The sequence below is a fragment of the Brachyistius frenatus genome, unplaced genomic scaffold (assembly GCF_029030835.1).
Source record: "Brachyistius frenatus isolate BFR_SWC_R1_liver_20210118 unplaced genomic scaffold, ASM2903083v1 Contig_168, whole genome shotgun sequence".
In the NCBI taxonomy this organism is placed as follows: domain Eukaryota; kingdom Metazoa; phylum Chordata; class Actinopteri; family Embiotocidae; genus Brachyistius; species Brachyistius frenatus.
In genome coordinates, this window is record NW_027210767.1 from 240,001 (window position 1) to 250,326 (window position 10,326).

Below are 10,326 nucleotides of genomic sequence, written 5' to 3' on the forward strand. Positions count from 1 at the left end.
GGACAAATCTTGTCCGGTTGAACTCAAGTCAGCTGAGGAGGAGTTTGATGGGGAGCTTGGCATGCTGGGAGTTTGGGATTCATCTGAAACCTTAGTGGGACACATGGACACAGAGCGCGCTGTCTGTCCCGTGGGTTTGATGCCGTCGTGTCTCTGCTGGAGGCTCGGCAGCTTATCTCTGCCCTGCAGCCTGAATACACACACACACACACACACACACACACACACACACACACACACACACACACACACACACACACACACACACACACACACACACACACACACACACACACACACTAAATCCATGTTTTATCTATTTTCTTAATAAAAACCTCCTGATTGGCTCCATCAGCTCCCATGTGACGGACACACAACCTGTTCCCCCAGTGCATGCTGGGAAGGCCTGTCAGGTCCCCGAACAGGACAGGTGGTTTACAGAAGGATGGAATTAAAAATAATTTCTCTGAAGTTTCTCCTACTGCAGACTGAATCAGATGAAATGTAATTTTTATATTTTCTCCGACCGTTATCAGTTAAAGTCACAGAGCTTCGGAGAAAAAGCTCTAAAAGGTTTTGCGTCATTATGCGTCAAACATTTTGACTGCTAAAGAAATAATTATTGACATCTGGACACTTTGGATTTTTGTTTTTCTCTGCTGAAGCGAAAACGCGCTGACCCGTGATTTTTGTGCATTGTTACAGCTCTGACATGTATGATGTATATAGTATTTAGCACATGTATATTTTGTGTGTTTCAATTATTTCATCATATTCAGTTTGCAGTAAAGAGGATGTATAGAGATGATGTTGTTTTTTGGGCGACTTTTGCTGCTCTTATGTTAGAAATAAGGATAGAAAACAAACACAGTTTTAACTTATTTCGTTGTATTAAGTGTTGGGTAATGACTCTATTATATTTTGATAATTATTTTTGTCTTTAATCTTCAGTTAATCTTGTTATATAATTAACAGTTGAATCCAAATGTCTGTTATCGCTCAGTTTGCGCTGCTGAGTTTCTTCTTTTGCATGCAAGCCACAAAACTTCACAAAGTGCTGATGAGGGTTCATAATGATGCTGCAGGAGACGACGGCCCGCAGCGGAGGCGAGGAGGAGGAGGAGGAGGAAGAGGAGGAGGAGCAGGAGGAGGAGGAGGAGGATTTGAACAGTGAAGGATGAATTAATCGCAGAGCTTAACGTCTCCCGGCAGAGACGCAGATAAAAGCTGTTTGTTGCGGATGCGTCGCGTCTTTTCTGCAGCAGCTTGTACCTTCAGAGCAACAAGTAAAAACACGGATGTTTGCTTTGTACCTGCGGCAGCTCACCTGTTAGAACCGCACACACACACACACTGAAACAAGAAGAAAGACCGTGTTTACACAGGTGAACGACCGGCAGATGACCCGTGAGGAAATCCCAGAGGCACGACGTGAGAAATAAAACAACTACGTCTGGCGACGATGGTGCGTGTGCAGCAGTTTTATTTTTTTTTTTTTTAAATATAAAAGGGTTAATGGTGAAACATTTTTTTTTATTATTTCTGATATCGAAGTGTTTCTGGAAACTTGACAGATCCGTTTTGTTTTTTAGTCTGTGTATGAGGTGATGTGGACGCACTGTTCACTAGAAAATCTTACGATATCCATTATGTTTTGTATTTATACTGATGTTTATTTAAAGACTCATGCATTCATATAGAAAACTGGCATTTGTGAACAATATAAATTACTGTAATAATTAATTATTGGCAGATAATGTAACATATTCATCCCCAGTGTTGACACTCTCTCTCTTCTGATGACGCTAAGGCTAACAGTTTCCCCCTATTTCCAGTCTTTGTGCTTAAACTAGGCTAACCATGTCTCGGATCTTAATCTCTGCACTGAGAGATTAAACTGATGTTTCCACCAAGCTGCAACCTGCGAGCCTGAAAAATAAAGCCTACGCAGAAATGCCCACGCTGCGGTTCCTCGAATGGCCTCTTGAGGCTCCAAAAGCGAGTCGGCCAAATTCCCCATCCATGGGGCTTTTAAAGTCACCCATTTAACTTGCACTAAGGCTTAAAGTTATGAATAATTAAGGCGCGAGACCATTTTTTTTTTTTTAAATTTTTTTTTAGGTGAGTGTTCATGTCGTACCTCGGACCAGCAAGGTGGTGGATTTCTTGGCGGGGTTTCCCACGTTGTTGGTCGCCACGCAGCTGTAGGCGCCGCCGTCCTCCAGCGTCACCGCCGGGATGGTCAGCGTGCCACCGTTGATGACGCTCCTCTTCGGGAGCTCCTCGCCCCCCGGCCTCGTCCACATCAGCGTCGGGGGCGGGTCTCCGCCCGACGCCACGCACACCACGGTGATCGTCTCCCCCAGATTCACCACCAGCGGGTCGTCCAGGAGGAGCTTGATCGAGGGAGGAGCTGAGGGGGAGGAGAGGAAGACTTAAATTGAATTAGAGTGTAGAAAACTAATATACTAATAACCGAGGACAAAATAACAAATAAACCAGGACATGAAGGGGGAAACAAACTGGAATTGTCCTTTTAAACTATCACGAATCAGAATTGTTGACTGATTATTTATTTCACCCCAATAAACTGATATAGTTTCCCGCGATCATCTTTCCATTGAATGCACTACTCCGTGACATTTAAATTAAAATATGCGGGTAAAATTTAGATTTTCATCTCTATCATTCTACTGTAAAAATCTGACCGTAGTGTTGATGAACTTCATTTTTATTTAATTGATTTGAAGTATTTTTCAGCCTGTTGTTGGCCGCTACATTTGCAGGTGCATCTCTGAAGTTTCCGGAGACTAATGTATACATTTTTTTACATTTTGAAAGCCTTTAAATATCTCATCATGCTTAAATAATCCATGATGATCACGCACCCCGCTGCAGGAATGTAAAAGCCTCGTGTGGAGAAAAAAAACAAAAAAAAAACAAAAAAAAACTGCAGAGCAACTCGCTGCCTCAACTAGCTGCACGGAAGGAGCTGCAGAAAAGCAGCTAAATGCAGAAATAATAATGAGGGAGTTAAAAATAGCTGAATCGACCTCCGTTAAGCTGACATCATGTAAATCCCATCAGCCCCTGGGGCGGGGCAGAAAGATTTACTGTACAGGTCAGAAAACTGCAGAGGAAAATAATTTATTTATGGTTTACGTTCATCTGACTGTACACACACAGGTACAGAGAGAGATCAGAAAATATCCGGGGAAAGTAGATATCACATTTGTTAAGCTTTTCATATAAGTATGGAAGCCCAATTCTGCCACCCCCCCCAAAAAAAAATGCATTAAAAGGAGGGATTAGAATAAAAAAAATAGTCACAATCGTCAGACACAAAGTTTTTTTTGCTGTCAAAGTAGGTAAAAATGTGAACTTACTATGACTTTAAAATGCCATAATTCTGACTCACTAATGACATAAAATAAACTGGCTAAAAATTATGAGGTAAAATTGTCCTTTTTATATCAAAAATATAAACTGGAAGTTCAGAGTTTTTGAACTGTTGTTACATAACTTTGATATGATTGCAATGTTTTAGAGCTATTTAGATTTTTAATCCTTTTTCTGCTAAATAAGATAAATAAAATATCCCCAGAACTACAGTAATACAGGTGAGTTTGTGAGTGTGTGTACCTGTCCTGTTGTTCAGATTAAAGTGGGCGCTCTTGTCTCCGATGCCACAGACGCTCCTGACGGAGGAGATGCAGGTGTAGTCGGCGTAATCCTGCGGACGGAGATTCTTCAGTTTCAGGATCTTTGTCTCGCCCTGAAACACACAAACACACATCGTCGTCCTTTTATTCTGCGTTTCTGGCTCTGGATGTCTGAAAAAAGTGTATTTTAGTTTACTGTCTGTGTTTCTGAACCATATTCACAATTAAAAGTGGCCATTTGAACAATGGCTCAATAAAAACAAACTAGTAAAGACCGAGTAAACAAACAAACAAAAAACACTGAATTATTTTTGTAATACAGTATATTGTTTACTTCTACAGCCCTGATTCCATCAATTCAGTTCTGACAGCCCAGTGTTTATTTTTATTCCTTTTTGGTTGACGATTCATTATAAGCAATTTTATTTGTAATGGAATGAACCGTTCAATTTTTTTTATTGTGAGTTTGTAAAATTGTTATGACTGCTTTTCTTGGTCAGGGCATTCTTAAAAAACAAAAAAAAAAAAAAAAATTATAATCTCAAAACACTTTCCAGTTAAACAAAATAATAGATTTAAAATATATATATATAAAATATAAATAAACACAATTGAACACAAATAAATAGAAGTAATTAATTACAAAACCGAAAAATATGAACACTCGAAAAACACTTGACAAATAGTAAATAAATACATATTACATTAAATAATTAAAATGTAATCGAAATATACAAAATTAAATAAAATTATACAGAAATAAAATTTAAAATATATTATAATAATAATATAATGTATATTAGACTGACAAAGTTAAAGTGGAATAGATATTATGGTTCACTTTTTAAACGGCTCGTCCAATCAACAACATCCGTTATTGTGTTTTCTGTATTTTTGGGCACCGTACCAACAGGAATCAAAGCCCTGCCATTCAAACTCACTGACTTTTGATGCTTTTGTCACAACAAACATGAAAGTAAAGTGACGAACATCAGCAGGTGAATCAAACCTCCGTCCCGATCTGAGCTCCTCCTCCTTCTTCCTCATTTCTCCTCCTCTTCTTCTTCTTCTTCTTCTTCATCCCCTTGTCTCTACCTCGCTGCCAAATCTCTCTTATCTCCTCTGGCAGCCTCGGCGCTGCCTTCCGCCTCACGGACAGATGAGATGAGATTAGATGACATTTAAATGGGATGTTTGTGCAAAGATGGCGGCCAATTTTTTTGGGCTGTGGAGGAGGAGGAGGAGGAGATAAGCTCCTCATTACAGCCCATGAGAAGCGAGGGGGGAGGGGTTAACAAGTTCACGAGCTCCACGCTGAAGGCATTACAGTTGACAGCGTTCAAATCTGGCGTGAATGTTATCTCTGCTGCAGTATTACACGGCCCGCTAACTAGCCGCCTGATTGGCCGGCTTCCCTTTTTTGCTCCAAATTAAATGTAAACCACGGCCAAAAGGAAAACAAGGCAAATCTGGACTCTCCATCTGCAGAGGTTTTTAATCCACAGGAGACGCAGGAGGAGGATAAACTACGACTTTTTTCGAAAACCTGCCGACGGAGGATCCACAAAAAATATTTACAGTCAGAGACGGAATCTGGTTCGTTTGTTTGAGTGTCTGCAGTCAGCAGGAGTCAAGGGAAATGAAGACTTGAAACAGAAATCGCAGAAAAACTGAGTTCAGGGTCAAAATACCAAAGTAAAAGTGAGTTGTAACAGTTTACTTTTCTTTCTCATTATCGTCATTTACTCAAAAATTCACACATTTGTGCTCATGAACCTGAGGTTGTACAAACCCATTTAGGGTTCAGCGGTGCAGAACTGTTGTGTTTTTAGTGAGGCATAGTTCGAAAGTTGTGCTGAAATAAAATACACATCACTGCTCGAGTACCTGATAGCAATTATCCATTAGGGAGCTCTTGTCTCTCAAAATGTTTGAATGCACTTATTGGAGAAAATGATTGCTTTATAAATATCATGAGACCAAAAAGCCTGAGGCCTCTTTTGAGTTTCGTCTACCAGAGATCATATCCTGCTGCTCAGAACAGGTTGCTTCGCCCTGCAGCTCTCCCACATATATTGGGAAAGTTTTACTCCTGAAACTAAGAACCAAAATGTGAATTTATTACCCCGATTTTCCTCCTTTTTTGAAACATTAGCCTCCTCACCTGCGTGAAAAACGGCTCGTAGATCTCCACCCCGGCGTCGGAGCCCTGCGACAGCGCCTCCCTACCTCTCCTCCAGGTGTAGTGGACGGGAGGGTTGGAGTTGGCGACGCAGCGAAGGAACACCGTCCGCTCGAAGTAGAACTGCTCCTTCGATTCGCCGACGCTCTGATGCACCGTTATCATCGGGTCGTCCAGGTCTGAGGAAGAGTAGGGAGGAGGAAGAGGAGGAGGGGGAAGGAGGGGAGTAGCAGAAACAAGAAGAAAGAGGAGGGGGAGGAGTAAAAAGCATTAAGAAAGTATACCAGTAACCATCAGCAGTGTTCACCAAACTGATCTCAAATTTGCAGATATTTGAATGGACTTTGGTGTTTTACATGGAGGGAGCTGCTCCAGTGAAGTAAGCGAGTTAAAGCACGATGGTTTCCCAACAAGTACATCATGCAGCATGCATTAATCAATAACCAGATAATATTATTGATCACACACACCTGTATACGTCAGTAAGTCATGTACATGTGAAAATGCAGAAGCAGATTCCTGTGTTCGTTTGGTTGAAGGCCCCACTTTGCCACTTTTAAAGAGGCTCTAGACAAAACAGTCTGAATAAGTCTGAAGGCCACTTCACTGTCCAATTATTTACTACCTGGATAATATATGCAGCCCTGCAGATCCTCCTGAACCGCTGCAGAGACCGTTTGTTTCCTCCTGCAGCATATCAATTTACTGTTTCTCATATTTTTCCAAACAGCGGGGTCACATTTCCTGTGGCGAGGGTAATTACTGCAGAGCTGTGGGGGGAGGTGGGCACAGCCGGCTGCCCGATCAGCTGACCGCGGCTGGCCAATCGGGCTTGCGCGGCCTTAATGAGTGCGGTTATGAAGCCGCCGGCGGCAGAAGAGCTAACGGCCGCCGCTGCACTTCACACGGAGCGACGTCCAAAACTGCACAACAAACACGGAAAACCACTGCAGGGAAACAAAAAAGGCCAAAACTATCTGCTCCCGCCTGCTGGGAACTCCCACAATGCACTGGGAGTGATGCTGCAGTAGCTGCAGGTCAGGGCGTGGTCGGAAGAAACGATCCATCTGCTTTTTTCTGCTGCAGTTTGATGAGGAAAACATTGTGTAAAAGCCTGCGTGCCCTGAAGGCAGCACTCAACAGCGATGCGTTCAGGTACCACTTAAATCCCTGTAATCCCAGTAAGAAACATCCTCCAGGATATTATGGCTTTCATAGAACAACACTCGCAGCATGCAGGTATTCTTCCCTCCTGCTTTTGTTGCTTCGCAAGAAACTTTACTGGACAGGAATCATTGAACAAAAACATACCCAGAGGACGCTTGTTCTTCTTGTTATTCTTCTTCTGGGATTTACTGTGTCCCAGCTGCGGCAGTGAACATGAAGGTGAGCAGCAGCTGAAATCACCGCTGAGACAAACATCCCTCCTCATGCGTCCTGTGACCGATCCGTCAGCCAGCTGAGCTCCGGGGGGATAAAAAAAAAAAACACCTCCGCGCTGAGTTTCCGCACATGTGGGCAAAGTCAGAAAGTGTTCGACACACGTGGCGAGGAGACGGCGGGAAGTTTTACGGACTTTAAACCGGAACATTTACCAGCGAGTCACAACTCGTAGAGACGAAGACCTCTTCGGTTCAGTTGAAGTGAACTCTGACAACACCGATACGTATTCAGGTCGTCCGTCCTGATGCCTCAGGAACACTCAAGAGGGAATTTCTTCAAATTTGGCACAAACGCTCTCTTGGTTCCGAGGATGAACCAATTAGAATTTGGTGGCCAAAAGGTCAAAGGTCACCATGACTTCACAAACATGTTTGTGGCCACAGCTCAAGAATTCCTACGCTGACGACATGTCACTCAAACGTCTACTTGGTTAAAATGATGACGTGAAGATGCTTTACATCCGCAGGGTCAAAGGTCAACTTCACTGAGACAATCATAATGTTCTGCGGAAACCCATTTCTTCCCATTATCAAGCACCAAAAGGGCAGATTGTGACCATATTTCACATTTGGTTAGATTCTGAACACAATCTGGTACATTTCCACAAACTTTGCACTCATGGGCATTTAACCATTATATATTGCTATTTATTGTATATTTATTATCCTGTTTTTTAAAGTCTTCTGTTCTTTTTCTATCCTAGTGAAGGCGTTACATTTTCCTTCCGGGGATTAATAAAGTATTTCTGATTCTGCTTGTTTAGATCTTCTTGTGCTGTTGTGTTAAAGATGTGTGTGACGCATCCACGTTTTTTTTGTAGCTTCTTAGCAGCAACATCCACATTTGAAGCATCGCCTGTTGTCATGGCTACCACTTTGTGTTCTATCGGAATCAGCTTCATTGGACAAATTCCTGGAAAGTCTTCACCAAACATATGATATGAGTCAGGACGGACATCGATGGGAACTGATCGCTGACAGGTTGGAGGAGGGGATTCTAGTTTCCTGCTGGTCAGCTCTGTTAATCCTCATGTATTTCATTTCCTTCTAATAATGTGTGTGTGTGTGTGTGTGTGTGTGTGTGTGTGTGTGTGTGTGTGTGTGTGTGTGTGTGTGTGTGTGTGTGTGTGTGTGTGTGTGTGTGTTTGTTTGTGTGCGTGTGCTCTTACAGTAGACGTCGACTCGTATGGAGCGGATGGCGGGCGACCCCAGTCCGTTCTCGGCCTTGCAGTAGTAGCGCCCCCCCTGGTGACGGTTGATGGTTTTGATCTTCAGAGTTTCGTTGTGCTGTGCTGCCTCGCCCGGACGGTCCGAGGTTCCGCCCGCTGTCTTGGTCCAACGGATCTGCGTTGGAACGGTGAAGGATGATCAGAACACGCAGTTTAAACGACTAACACGCATTTCGGTGACGCGGCGAAGATGGCGCTGTGAAAAGTTTCCATCACCATCAAAGAAACATGCAGATTCATTCAAACCGGAGCCCTGATCTCAACATCACGAGTTCATTCTGGTGTCACATGAAGAAGCCAGTGGTCCAAAATGATGTGAAAAATGGTGTGAGGACCTGTTGGGAGTTTTTGATGTTGCGTCCAGTCCTGACCTTGGGACGAACCTTCAAAGGACTGTTTGAGGATTAAGACCTGGTTTTAGTCCAAATCAGGTTCAGACTTAAGGTCAGGGCCCTGGGAGTGTATTATGTTGATGAGGGTCCTTACAAAGATAGCCATACAAATATGTGTGTGTGTGTGTGTGTGTGTGTGTGTGTGTGTGTGTGTGTGTGTGTGTGTGTGTGTGTGTGTGTGTGTGTGTGTGTGTGTGTGTCCAGCCTCTCGGCCAGATTTGTCCTCTTTCAGCATCTGTTGGTCAGTTTTCCTCCCACCTCTCTCCTCCTCTCTTCCCTCCATCTGTCTCTCTTCGTCGTCCCTCTGCGGTCGTTTTAGTTTTAAATGACAACAGAAAATGGAAATTCTCAAGTAAAGGATGATAAATCAAAATTGTGAGGCCAAGTTCGGTCTGGTCCTGGGAGCTCAGCCGGGTCGGTTCTGTCTGAGATTCTCCTCCCTGTTAGTTATTGAGTTTTTCTCTATAAGGTCTTTATGTCTCGCCTTCACTATATGTGAAGTGAACTGAGATGACTGGTGTTGAGATTTGGTGATATTGAATAATGATGTATTAAACTGCTCGACATTAATCTGACAGCATCTGTTAGTCTGCAAATAAAGATATGAAATATAAAATATGATGCTCTATTGTAGATTAAACAGTAAAAAAAAAAAAAGCAGAGCTGACATGATTTTCTGGTTCCATCTTCTCCAAGACATTTTGTTGAGATTTGAAGGTTTGTTTGCACTGTGAAGGATTCTGGGAAACTAAGATACAGATTTCTCTCTAATTTCTTTTAAAAATATTAATAATAATTTTGTAAAACCAAATAATCAATAGATTCATCGAGAAAACAATCAACAGATTGATTCCTAATGAAATAAATCGTTGCCACATCGTCCGGATGCTGCCGACAGCCCCCCCTCCTCCTCCACCTCCTCCGACTCCACTTTCACAACATGATTTATACAGCTTGTTAAAACGCTGTTAATGATGCCAGATAAAAATCAAGACTGTTTTTAGTGTAACGGCGACTCATCGCTCGGCGGCGCCACGGAGGAAACGGAGCCGAGAGGTGATGAAGAGGAGGAGGAAGAAACGGAGAGAGGGCGATGAAAGAAAAATGCAGAGGAAGCTGAGCTCTGCGGTGACGCAGAGCGAGAGAGAGAGAGAGAGAAAAAGAGTGTGTGTTTTACAGTGTGTGTGTGTGAGTGTGTGGATTCAGATTGTGTGCCAGTAGCTGCTCTATTTATAGCTCCAACAGACTGACAGCAGAGAGAGGAGGACTAAAGGAGGAGGAAGAGGAGGAAAAAAATAAAAATAAGGAGGTGTCACTCCAACAGCTGATCTGACCTGATTATTGATTATTACTGATGGTGAAACGATTCGAACACGGAGGTGTTGTGCTGCGTGTTCGTACCGCGGTCATCAGAATGAC

The 10,326-nt window shown here is 42.9% G+C and overlaps 1 protein-coding gene across 1 annotated transcript in view; it reads right to left on the minus strand.

The window, feature by feature from the left end:
• The window catches only part of LOC138631888 (MAM domain-containing glycosylphosphatidylinositol anchor protein 2-like), a 46,511-nt gene extending 37,970 nt beyond the window's left edge, over positions 1 to 8,541 (minus strand). Inside the window, exons 1-4 of the mRNA XM_069717078.1 lie at positions 8,456 to 8,541; positions 5,827 to 6,023; positions 3,643 to 3,775; positions 2,141 to 2,413 (exon numbers count right to left, since the gene is read on the minus strand). Coding sequence (XP_069573179.1) covers positions 2,141 to 2,413; positions 3,643 to 3,775; positions 5,827 to 6,009 — 589 coding nt within the window. The 5' untranslated portion in view covers positions 6,010 to 6,023; positions 8,456 to 8,541. The remainder of the gene's footprint in view (positions 1 to 2,140; positions 2,414 to 3,642; positions 3,776 to 5,826; positions 6,024 to 8,455) is intronic.
• Between the last annotated feature and the right edge of the window lie 1,785 nt (positions 8,542 to 10,326).